The sequence below is a fragment of the Symphalangus syndactylus genome, chromosome 3 (assembly GCF_028878055.3).
Source record: "Symphalangus syndactylus isolate Jambi chromosome 3, NHGRI_mSymSyn1-v2.1_pri, whole genome shotgun sequence".
Lineage (NCBI taxonomy): Eukaryota > Metazoa > Chordata > Mammalia > Primates > Hylobatidae > Symphalangus > Symphalangus syndactylus.
The window spans coordinates 69,396,355-69,409,538 of record NC_072425.2 but is presented as its reverse complement, the minus strand read 5'-3'; the positions used below and the strand labels follow the sequence as shown (position 1 = coordinate 69,409,538).

At 40.6% G+C, this 13,184-nt stretch overlaps 1 protein-coding gene across 3 annotated transcripts in view; it reads right to left on the bottom strand.

The window, feature by feature from the left end:
• The window catches only part of CARNMT1 (carnosine N-methyltransferase 1), a 47,186-nt gene extending 34,963 nt beyond the window's left edge, over positions 1-12,223 (bottom strand). The window contains exons 1-4 of one of the 3 annotated variants that reach the window (XM_063636990.1): positions 11,719-11,733; positions 10,753-10,851; positions 2,025-2,220; positions 1,041-1,204 (exon numbers count right to left, since the gene is read on the bottom strand). In XM_063636990.1, coding sequence (XP_063493060.1) covers positions 1,041-1,204; positions 2,025-2,213 — 353 coding nt within the window. In that variant the 5' untranslated portion in view covers positions 2,214-2,220; positions 10,753-10,851; positions 11,719-11,733. Of the gene's footprint in view, positions 1-1,040; positions 1,205-2,024; positions 2,221-10,752; positions 10,852-11,243; positions 11,472-11,718 lie in introns of those variants that run through there. The other 2 variants (XM_055272226.2, XM_055272228.2) reach the window with 2 other exon arrangements.
• Between the last annotated feature and the right edge of the window lie 961 nt (positions 12,224-13,184).

The window sequence follows — 13,184 nt, the reverse complement described above, 5'->3', positions numbered from 1 at the left end:
TCAATTATGGATGCAGGCAACAAACAACAATAGTTTTAGCAATACCTATGACTTTATCACGAAGAGAAATCACACATATTTTCACTTCACATTAGCTGAAGTTCTCAAAACAGTGTATATCCCATTCAGCATTTTCATAATACAGTAATTACACTTGCAGCTAAATTGTATTTAAAGTGACATATGAATTAAAAAAACATGCATCACAAATTTACTTTTTAAATATTTTGATAACTGTATTTCAAAATCACTGTTTTCTTTGTAATCATATGCACTTAAATTTATTCACTTAAAATTGTTATTCTGGGCCAGGTGAGGTAGCTCACACCTGTAATCCTAGCACTTTGGGAGGAAGACCCAGGCAGATCACTTGGGGTCGGGAGTTCGAGACCGACCTGGCCAACATGGTGAGCCCATGTCTCTACCAAAAACACAAAAATTAGCCAGGCGTGGTGGTGTAAGCCTGCAGTCCCAGCTACTTCGGAGTCTGAGGCATGAGAATCACTTGAACCCAGGAGGCAGAGGTCACAGTGAACCAAGACCATACCACTGCACTCCAGCCTGGGCAAGAGAGTGAGACTGTCTCAAAAAAAAAAAAAAAAATTATTCTGAAAAGCAGACCATGGGCTTCAGACTGACCAATGGTTCCAAGGCACAAAAAAGTTAAGAATCTCTGCTTGCTCAGAGGTACAGATCCCTCACTTGTTTACAACTATGTCATAATGAGGAGAATTAAAAGTTTACAGTTTTTTTGCTTTGCCATAAAGCAAATTATAAAAAGATACATATCATTGATAATTTTAGATCTAACCTTGTTATTTAATTTCTAAGTAATTTCCCCTAAGCACTAGCACAAAAATTATTCAAAATAATAACTGTAACCTCACACAGAGCATCCGATAACAAATGTAACACACATGTAAAACATACAGGCACACAGCAACTGTAACAATGAAGCAAGACTGTGAAACATTTTATCAAGAAACTCATAAAGTGTTTATACACTTTAAAAACTTGGTTAAAAACAAAGTACTATTTACCATCTCTCTTTTGGAAAATTTTTTAAAATTTCTTTAATGATTGGCTGGTAACAGGCATCCCTTTCTGCTTTCCCAGTTTCACTCCAGTCTCTCACAAACTGTTTCAACGTGGATTTTAACTTATCCATGTCAAATGTAGATGCTGGCATAATCTTTCCATTCCCCTGTTCAAAAAACAGACATCAATTAGCTTCTGAGAGAGTAATCCACTTATATTATGGTTAAATAGACATGCTACTAAGGGGCTATATAGGTGGCTTAGTGGATAAATCACTAGCCTCTCACCTCAACTGGGGTTCAAGTGCAGCTTGAGATCCTAAATGAAAAGAGTTTTGTGGTCTCACTGCTACCCTCAAAAGATTAAGGTCCATTAATCATAAAACCACCATATAATTAAGCAGTGTTTACTCAGGAGAGGACCAAACTGAGCTGCTATGGAGACCGAACATCCTCTCTAAGAGAGGGAAGAAAGTCCCTGCAGGTCATTGATGGGGCAGCATGGAGAGGCTCACACTGGAGTGGCCCAACTGTATCCATCCTGTGGATACAAAAAGAGGACTTCAGTTTCTGTGTACTGCCAGTCCCTTGAGATTTATAAGTGAAAACAATTTCTTACAATAAAAGATGAACAGCAATAGATACAAGACACTGAAAAAATATGAGTTAAGCAAGGGAAATTAATTTCTAGCTAGTAAAGTTGCTTTTAAAAAATTTAAGTCACTAACCCTGTATCCCAAAACAGAACATTATGTCAAAATGCATCAAAATCCCAACAGTTATATTAGTACTTAAAAAAGGAAAACCAGTGAAGATCCAGTCTCTGGCTATTAAGCCTAATCAAATGACTGAACATTTAAGTTAAAACTTTCTGAGTAGAGCAAATAGCCTGTGCCAGATTATAAAAATGAAATCCAGAAAATAAAAGACCTCAAAATACAGAGGTTGACCCTAAAATAAACACAAATAGAACAAACTTTCACATACATCTTCTCCATATTCTTTATTTTCAAACATATGTATGCAATCATTCACAATGGTCAGTAGTATTTCTTGATTATGATCAATGCATTTCCGGATCTTGTCCAAGTGAAGAAGAAACTGAGGAAGTAGTTTCTGTTGGTTAGCTGGAAGTGATCGAAACTGTCTTTCTGTTCGGTTCACTCGCTCATGCATACTGGTGCTAAAACATAAAAGGTGTTTTTTAAATTCACAAAAGAATTCTCACCAGAGGCCAATCTTACTTTAAGGTTGTCTTTCTGTACAATTATTTCCTTATTATGCTGGATACTGTCCTACCATTTACAATCTCTTGGCTTTAAAAAGGCATGAGCTTAGAAAGTTGTAAATCTTTTTACTTTATTACAAATCCTTCTCTAAGCAACCAAAATACAAATGGTTTATCACTAGTAAAAGTAAACATATGCACCAATTAGAAGGGGAAAAAGATTAATGTACAATTAATTTAGTTTTGTGTTTTAAACTTAAAATTTTCAGCAAAACCAGCTTTAGATTTTTCCATCTTTCAGTAGCAAAATACTGCTGTGAAATTATAATACACACAAAATATGTCCTGAAACTAACTAAAAGCTAACCAGGTTGAATTTTTTAAAATATCATAGAAGATCTTATATACTACAAATTACTAAGCAAATAAAAAATTAAAATTCTATAGTGTTTTACTTAACAATACCCACAATTTGCATTGCAAAAATGAACCCAAAGGTCACTTTGGGGACTACTTATTCATAAAACCAGAAAATAGAACATCATTTTTACTTATATTATTATTATTTTTGAGAGGGATTTTTGCTCTTGTCGCCCAGGCTGGAATGCAGTGGCACAGTCTCGGCTCACTGCAACCTCTGTCTCCCAGGCTCAAGCCATCCTTCCACCTCAGCCTCCCAAGTAACTGGGACTACAGACATGTGCCACCACACTTGGCTAATACTTTTGTATTTTTTTGTAGAGATGGGTTTCATCATGTTGCCCAGGCTGGTCTCAAACTCCTGGGCTCAAGCAATCTGCCTGCCCTGGTCGCCCAAAGTACTGGGATTGCAGACATGAGCCACCATGCCTGGCCATGAGAACATCATTTTTAAAAGTTAAATATATACTCATAGTATATCATTCTTACATTGACAAGACGGCCAAAATTTAAAATCCTGACTATATCAAATGTTGGTGATTGGCGAAAATATGGTGTAATTAGGACATTTACACACTAATGGTAAGTGCATACATCAGTGCAACCACTTTGGAAAATTAAATTTAGAGCATTACCTAGTACAACTTAGCATGGTACTTGCCTTATGACCTAGCAATTATATCCTAGAAACTCTTGCAAATGGGCCCCATGAAACATGAACAATCTTTATCACAGCACTGTTAGAGATAACAAACAGGCAGGTGCAGTGGCTCATCCCTGTAATCCCTTGGCACTTTGGAAGGCCAATGTGGGCAGATCACTTGAGGTCAGAAGTTCAAGACCAGCCTGGCCAACACGGTGAAACCCCATCTCTACAAAAATACAAAAATTAGCTGGGCATGGTGACGTCCACCAATAATCCCAGCTACTTGCAAGGCTGAGGCAGGAGAATCGCTTGAACGCGGGAGGCAGAGGTTGCAGTGAGCCGAGATTGCACCACTGCGTTCCAGCCTGGGCAACAGAGCGAAACTCCATCTAAAAAAAAAAAAAAAAAAAAAAAGGAACAAAATATCTGGAAACAACCCAAAGGTCTATTATCAGAAATTATCACATAGTTACTGTAGAATGAACAAATTACAGTATAGTTATACAGTGGAATGCAGCGAAATAAGTAAATTACAGCTCATACAATAATATGTGAGGACTAAACACTGATCTTTTTTATTTTTTCTGTCTTCTCTAAGTTCCTCACTAAGAGGCCTGGGGCGTCATGCCTTACAAATTATAAAATCTCGTTGGATAGGTTTTTATTAACCCTATATAATACGGCTTACTTTCCAACCTGACTCTGGTATGGCATCTTATGACAAATAGCAGACTCAGAAGGAAATCAGAATATTTTACCCCAAAATCTATTTGACATTTTGAAATGGCTGCCACATGGCCAACGGATTTCAATGGCCCCACAAAGCCATGTTTCCTAGGGGAAATATGCATCTGTCAAGAATCTCCATTAATGCAACCAGGCCCTCCCTTTCTAGGCCTTTCCTGGATCCAAGAGAGATTAACTGAGAGCCTGACAACATTAAAGTCTAAAAAGTGACATTTAGTATCTCTTCCCTCTGAGGGCTGCTACCTAGGAGGCTTCATTTAACTTAACAAGAACCTTGGCTTTCACAAGTCCCTTATCTTAACTCAAGCATTCCTTTCTACTTACCATAGCCTACCTCTATCAACCAACTACCAACTGAAGAATCCTTAAAACCCACCTATGACTTGTAACCCCTTCTTTAAGATGTCCTACCTTTTGGGTGAGATCAATGTATACCTTCCATGTAGTTCCTGTATCTCTAAAATGTATAAAACCAAGCTGTAACCTGACCACCTGGGGCGTACTTTGTCAGGGTCATTTGAGATCGTGTAATCACAGGCTGCAGTCACTATCATATTGGCCCAGAACAAACCTCTAAATATATTTTGGCAGAAATTGGTTACTCCCATCACCATCTGGATAACCTCAAGAACATATACATTTGTTGAAAACAATTGCCGGAAAATACATAATGTACAATTGCATTTCATAGAAAACTAAATATTATTATTTAGGGACTAAGCATATGTGGAAAAACTACAAAAAAAGCAAAGAAGTAAAAATTCAGGTTAATAATTCTGAGGGTGAAACAGATAGGATGTTTTTTAAAAACTAGGTGATTGATAAGTGTTCACTGTATCATTCCTTACATTTTATATCTGTATATGTGTGTGCGTTTAAATGTTCTTTAGTATTAATTCAATATTAAATGAAAATGGAAGTATTTTTCATTTTCTATTTCATTTTCTTTCTTTTTTTTGAGATGGAGTCTTGCTCTGTTGCCCAGGCTGGAGTGCAGTGGCGTGATCTCAGCTGACTGCAACCTCCCCCTCCCGGGTTCAAGCGACTCTCCTGCCTCAGCCTCCCAAGTAGCTGGGACTACAGGTGCACGCCACCATGCCCAGCTAATTTTTGTATTTTTAGTAGAGACGGAGTTTCACCATACTGTCCAGGATGGTCTTGATCTCTTGACCTCGTGATCCGCCTGCCTCCACCTCTCAAACTGCTGGGATTATAGGCGTGAGCCACCACGCCCAGCCTTCATTTTCATTTTCAATTTCACTTTCATTTTCAATTTCACTTTCATTTTCAATACCTTTGTCATTTGGTTTCTTAAATCTTTATTCATCCAAACAATTTTCTTATTTTTACCCTCTGCCAAATTATTCCAACTGCCAAACAGTAATGAACTTCAGAAGAAGCTCCTGACAAACAAGCAAAAACCTGGCTGGTCGCATTTTTACAAGCTTGTGTGTGGTGGCTTGGTGTGGGGGGCCCTTAGGGATAAGGTGAAGAGATCAAGTTGTCAGAAGCTCCAGTGACATCCCCCTCTGGGGAGAGTATGATAATGAGCTTTGAAGTCAGAAAGATCAGGGATGAAATCCAGGTTATGAGAGCTATTTGCCACATGACACCAGGCAAATTACCTCCTTCCTTTGTCCAACTCTCTCATATACAGAAGCAAGATATGAATGAACAATGATGATGATCATGGAAGCTACCATTTATTGAGATTTAATAAATACCAGGGACTAAACCAAGTCAGTTAATACTGATTATTCTGAAACATCTTCATAATTAGGTAGCTAGCATTAAGTTCCTCTGCCTAGCAGACAGGGTTTCATTGGAAATAACGTACTCAAAAGATTTAGCCCAATAGCTGAAAGCACAGCAAGCACTCAAAATATATATACTATATATATACCTACTGTTCAATATACTATATAGAGTATATACATACATAGTATATATATACTGCTATATACATACCATATATATTATATACATAGTATATATCTACTATATACAGTATATAAACTATATACATAGTATATATAGTATAAATAGTATATATAGTAGTATAAATATACTATATATACCTACTGTTCAAAAAAGCAGTAGCTATATCTCATTTATCTTACTAAAATGTTCAAAGTATGAAAAATGTAGAAATTAAAAGTACTCAGGGAAAGAAGGCCTAATAATTCCTCTTCTAGAGGGAACCACTTCTAACCTTTTGGCACATTTCCATTTTGCTTAATACAAAGTTGCAGTGGCTCATGCCAGTAATCTCAGTATTTTGGGAGACCAAGGCGGGAAGCCTGTTTGAGGCCAGGTGTTCAAAACCAGCCTGGGCAATATAGCAAGACCCTCCTCTCTACAAAAAAATAAAAAAACAAAATTAGCCAGGCGTGGTGGTGCATGCCTGTAGTCTCACCTACTTGGGAGGCTGAGGTAGGAGAATCGCTTTAGCCCAGAAAGTCAATGGTGCAGCGAGCCATGATTGTGTCACTGCACTACAGGCTGGGTAACAGAGCAAAAACCCTGTCTCCAAAAAAGAGAAGAAAAAAAAAGTCATCTGGCATCTTACTTTTTTAAGCTGTATATTGACAAATTATAATTGTCTATATTTGTGGGGTACAAAGTGGATGTTCATCATTCCATCTTAGGTAACCAACAGTTACTTAGCTATTTCCCAACTATTGGGCATTTAGACACTCACTTGTTTTTATGATGAACATTTTGTGTTCAAAATCTGTCTACAATTTAGGAAAAAAATTAGTATAAATTCTCAAAACCAGAATTACCAGGTGAGAAGGAATACTTTTTTCTTTTTTCTTTTTTTTTGAGATGGAGTCTCACTCTGTCACCTAGGCTGGAATACAGTGGCATGATCTCAGCTCACTGCCAGCTCTGCCTTCCAGCTTCAAGCAATTCTTCTGGTTCAGTCTCCCAGGTAGCTGGGACTACAGGTGCACACCACCATGCACGGCTAATTTTTATATTTTTAGTAGAGATGGGGTTTCACCATGTTGGTCAGGCTGATCTTGAACTCCTGACCTGAAGTGATCTGCCAACCTTGGTCTCCCAAAGTATTGGGATTACAGGTGTGAGCCCCTAAACCTGGCCAGGAGTTAGTATTTTTAAGGCTCTTGATATAAAATGATGTGCAGAAAGACTCCATAAATTTACATTCCTAACAGCAGACTATGACATTAAAGGAACTAAAATGGCCACATCAAGTTAGGCAAACAGCAGAGCTTCAACAGTTTACAATTCACTGTCAGACAGATTGAACAGCCTCACAGAGCTTTCTTCCTAGTGTTTACTCCCGGGCTCTGGATGCCCCACAACTTCCCTCTCACCACACCTCAAAACTCATATCCAAAGTGAACTTAGCACATGCCCCACAAAAACCTGCCCTCCTTCCTTCATGGCTCTGCCAAACCTGCTTTGAAGGAGTATTTTACAAAAATCAGACTCTCCTTGGTTCTGAACTAAGTCAGCATCAGGAGGCGACATCCTCTTGCTGATAAGAGGAGAAAGTAAACTTAGTAGTCATTTTTCCCCAGTGGTGGTATCTCTACCTCCAACTCTCTCTAGAAACCTGGTGTCAGCAGTGACCTCAACTCTGATTTAGTCACCTGTCATCAGGGTGAGCCCATACCAGGTCTGATCTAAAGGCCATGGTCACAGGCCCATTCCTCTGCACTTAGTTGAACTACTCTAGGAAATCCAAATAGAAAAAAACATAACTTGTCAGAAATAAAGCCTGTCTTGATTCATTTTAAATCTTTATTAAATATCTAACATTAAATTTGTCTTACTAGTATAACTCCACATTAATGCACAGTGAAATTTTAGGTAACAATTTTGGATTTTAGGTCAGATTCTACCACAACTGGATTGTGTAACCCTGAGCAAGTTGCTTACTGCTTTGTGTCTATCCACATCCTCACCTGTAAAAATCAGCTCTAAATCTGAATATTAAAAAATCTCACCCCGTTATTTCTAAAAGTAAGAAGTTTCTGAAAAGACTTTCAGCTTTTCAACTCTAGTGTTTTCTATGTGCTGAGGTGCTTCATTCATAACAAGACTGGGTTATAAAACTAACATTTTTGCTATTCAATACAAATGAGCTATATCCGTTTTTACCTTAATGAGAATGTCATCTAAGCAAAATCGGTAGGAATCACAAAATTGAAACCCATTAGAAAGAGAAAATATTAATCAAAAGACACTCCTTGCTTTATGACCTTTTAACTAAATCTCCTACATATTAACTAAAAGACATTTTGCAGTAAAATTGAACCCTGCAAAATCTGGATGTACAGCTGACCCTTGAAAAATACTTGGGTTAGGGGCACCAACCCCCGTGCAGTCAAAAACCCACATGTAACTTTGATTCACCAAAAACTTAACTACTAATAGCCTACTACTGACCGAAAGCCTTACCAATAACATAAACAACTGACAGATATGTTGTATGTTAATATATTATGTACTATATTCTTACAATAAAGCTAAAGAAAATATTAAGAAAGTCGTAGGAAAGGGAAAATACATTTACGCTACTGCACTGCATTTATCAATACTGTAAGTTTACATTATTTGATTACAAGATGAATCCTCTGTCTGAAATGGGGTTGGGGGGCAACCTCCAGCTGCAGACCTCTATCTACAGTACATATCAAACAAATCAACTTTTTCTTGTAATGTCTTGACTTTTCTCTGCTTCTTGGGAGCACTTGCAGCATCACCAGTGGCATGTCATATGGGACCCATGGTGTTATTTAAGGTTTATGGTATTGCATTAAATTTGATGAAATCTGTTTACTGCTATACACAATTTACTTTTGGTGTTATATGGGACCCATGGTGTTATTTAAGGTTTATGGTATTGCATTAAATTTGATGATATGTTTACTGCTATACGCAATGTACTTGACAGACAAAAGCAGAGTGATTATTTTAAGCAGATACTGCCAACATTTGAGCTTACTGCAAAAGCAACAGGAAGTGGCTACAAAATTATTACAGTATTACCGTATCTATTACAGATAATTTTATGCAACTAAGATTTAATGCTACATATTTGCTTGTTTACATTTATCTCAATTGCAAATAGCTCCATGTAAGATCTGTGTTTGTGTAAGTTTTGATAAATTTTAACTTTTTATAATAGATTTGTGTATATTTTATGGTACTAAATGATAAACTAGTATCCACACATATGCATTCGTGGCATAATTTTTTCTTAATTTTTTCACTATTTCTAGGCTATGCAAGTTCGCTAAGTTTTTCAAATTGTTGCAATCTCAAAACAATTTTCCAATATGTTTATTTCAAAAAATTTGTGTATAAGTGGACCCATGCAGTTCAGATCCATATTGTTTAAGGGTCAACTGTACTTGCTAAATGTGTAGAACCGGACTGTCCATCACAACCTACTTCGATAATGGAAAAGCTTTTATTTGCACTGTCCAATACAGCAGACTCTAGCCACACGTAGCTATTGAGCACCTGAAATATGGGTAGTGAAACTGAGCAACTAAATTTTAAAGGTTATTAAATACTAATTAATTTTAGCTTAAATTTATCCAGATATGATTAGTGGCTACAGTTTAAGTCTAGAAGATCACAAAATATTAGAATGTAACAATCCACTGTTTTCTGCTACATAAGCTTTCTGTACCCCTAGCCTTTAAGTGACATTTTAAAAAGCATATTTTTGATGTTATACTATTTTCAGTCCAAGTATCTGAAGTGTTTCAAGAGAGTATATACAAATAAAAACGATTTTTTTTAAAAAAATGAAATGTCCTGAATCCAACATTACACTGGTAGAGAGTATAGGAAACAGTATCACAACCACTAGAATATTCACACAAGATCTCTTCTCTATATTGCCACACTTCAGTTCCTGATCAACCCCTACCCCAACAAAGTCCCATCCCATACTTACCCATAAATATCCATTTTAAATTGGTCCTAATATATTAAAAGTAAGTGCAACTACACACTTAACTAAATGGGTCCACCATATTCCCAAGACATTTCCCAATATTCTTTCTAGATTTTTCAAGAGCAAAATGTACCAGACTTTTCTGTATCTCCCACTCTTAGCTATCTGATGTTAGCTGCCTTTCCTAACTGTATGGTTCTTTCAGTCACAATTCTTGCATCAAATCAATTCTCCAATGGTCTGCCTTGCTCCCTCTGTTACTACTAAATCCGGAGAAATAAAATATCCAAACTACTCTTTTGGGCTCTGTGAAGTAATGCTGTCCCTGGTCTCTATTTCTGAGTTTAATCAGTAAATTATTTCATCAAGATCTTCGAAGTTCAAAAGTTCCTATCACGTATACAATCAGATTCCAAGTAACTTTTTAAGCTTTCACTAAGCAAGCTTCTAAATTCAGACTAGTAAACTAATTTAACTATCAGTCAAAAACTTGATAGACTATTTGGGAATGAGAAATGTATTTCTTTGCTACTATTTGTTTTGTTAAAAACAGAGCTTAAACAACATATGCCAAGCACTAGTGACATAAAAATAAATAAGACTCAGCCCCTGCCCTTGAGGAGGTCACAGCAAAGTAAGAGATTTATGAAAACTATAATACATAAGATGAACAATATAAAAAAACTTTGCATAAAGCACAGCAGGAACCCACCTATGGGAACAGGTTTACCTGCGTAGGAGGTCATGTCTGTCTGATTCCAATTGCAGCCTCAGAACATAGTCACCGGCGGACTCATATCTCTTACGTGAATAAAAGTGTTATCTTCACCTGAAAATCCAGTTGATTTAAGTCCCTTTCAGCTCTTGGAATTATAATTTTGTGATTAAGCTATTTTAACATCTATCTAGAAGAAACGTGGAAGTTAGGGAGCTGTTTTTATGAATGAGGAGCATACTTAAAGGTCCTACCACAGTGCCTAGCACGCCAGGGAGAATTAGATACAGATTTGCAGAAAAAAAGAACGTAAAGGCAGCTCTTATTGTGACTTCTCTCATTTCTCTCCTAATCATTAGCAAATTTTAGAATATCCGGACCACTTCCGCCCTTAATCACCCACCAGTTAAAGACACTGAGCAGCATCATTCAATCGCTCACACAAAAGTGCAAGTGCGTTCACAGCGCCAAAGAGGGGGTGGGTGGAAATCTTAAACTGCTCTTACAGGCACTGGTAACAGTTTGGGAAAATACGTCCTACAGCATCCCACGCGTAGGTGAACTTGGGCTCTCCGTGTGTTCAGTTTGGAGGACATCGACCACACACACCAATCAGCCCAGCAGTGGACGATTCTACCACCATCTTCTTCTATCTGAAATTGTTACAGCGCTTCTCCGGTCACCCCCATCGGCCTCAAAGCCAAACCTTTACGAGGACGGAGGCAGGAGAGCTAATCTGATCCTGAGGTCAGAAGACACGAGGCTGTGCAGCAGACGGCGCGGCGGACACGCGGGTGTGCAGGGCCGGGAGGGGCTGGGGTGGTGCGAGGTGACTCGGGGCCCGGAGGTCAGCTGCAGCAGCCGGGTCCCAACGCCTCGGAGGCGTGGCGGCGGGACGGCGAGCGCCCCCGTTCCGGCGGGTCCGCCGCCACCAGTGGGCGCCCCGACGGTCTGGGCCGGGGTCCGCCACGGGCTCCTTACCCGTAGTAGCGGAAGGCATTAATGATCTTCCAGAAGTGCTCACGCTCAAGCCTCTCCTCCTCCTCCTCGGTGCTGCGCGTGGCCGCCGCCGCCGCCGCCGCCGAAACCGCCGCGGCCGAGCCCCAACGCCCGGCGGAAAACTGCACTTCCACCTCCTCGCTGCCGCCACCGCCTCCTCCCCCGCAGCCCTCGGGCAGCCGGGAGGTGGGCGGCGGAGGGCGCCGCCGTCGCTGCATCGCCGCCGCGGCCCTCGGCCTGGCTCGCTTGCGTCTCGCCGCGACCGACAGCGTGGTGGCGGCTGCTTGGCCTTCCTCTAGACGGCGCCCGCCGCGGACATGCCCCCAGCTCGCAGCGCGCTCCGCCCCCGCCACCCTCAGGCCTCCATCCGCGCTGGGCTCCGCCAGGTTTTCAGCGCTCCCAGAACCAACGCGCATGCGTGTGCCTTGGTACGCGGAGGGCCCGTGCGGTCTGCGCTCATTTGCTCCCGGGCTTCGGAGACAGCGCGCTGACGTCACGACCACGCTTCCAAGGGCGGGGCCGAGGCCCCGGGGTAGGGGGCGGAGGAGGAGCTCGTAGGTGGGGTGGGGCTGGCACTGCGGTTACCTGTGCGCGGCCGCGTGGGTGGGACTTAAGAGCTTGCGAGTGCCGGATTGTTGAGCTGGAGGCTGAACGCAGTCCCAGGCAGTAGCAAGGAAGGGAAAGGCAAAAAGGAAAAGTTCGGCTTTGATGATTTTATTAGGAATTTTTATTTCAGAAAGTCTAGGAGGAACGTCTTGTATCCACCCTAATTTAAGTTGTAATTCGCTTCCTAAATGAATTCCTATTTTTAATTACTTAAGGGGGTCGGAAGTGGGCGCCGTCATCTTTTCACTCTTTTTTTTTTTTTTTTTTCCCACTCTGTCGCCCAGGCTGGAGTGCAGTGGTGCGATCTCGGCTCACTGCAACCTCTGCTTCCTGGGTTCAAGCGATTCTCCTGCCTCAGCCTCCCGAGTGGCTGGGATTACAGGCGGGCGCCACCACTCCCGGCTAATTTTAGTATTTTTAGTAGAGATGGGGTTTCACCATGTTGGCCAGGCTGGTCTGGAATTCCTGGCCTCAGGTGATCCACCCTCCTCGGCCTCCCAAATTGCTGGGATTACAGGCGTGAGCCATCGCGCCCGTCCCATCTTTCCAGTCTTTAGGGGCTTGCGGCAGTCCTAATTCCTCGTTTACTGAGGATGGCAGCAGATAAGGAAAATGCAAGGACCTTCTATCCAGCACCTGGTCTTGGGAAGACCATGACACCTACCAGCATCTAAGGGTGGCTCTTGGGAAATAACTTATTCTGGGGCCGGGCGCGGTGGATCACGCTTGTAATCCCAGCACTTTGGGAGGCCTAGGTGGGCGGATGACGAGGTCAGGATATCGAGACCATCCTGGCTTACATGGTGAAACCCCGACTCTACTAAAAACACAAAAAATTAGCC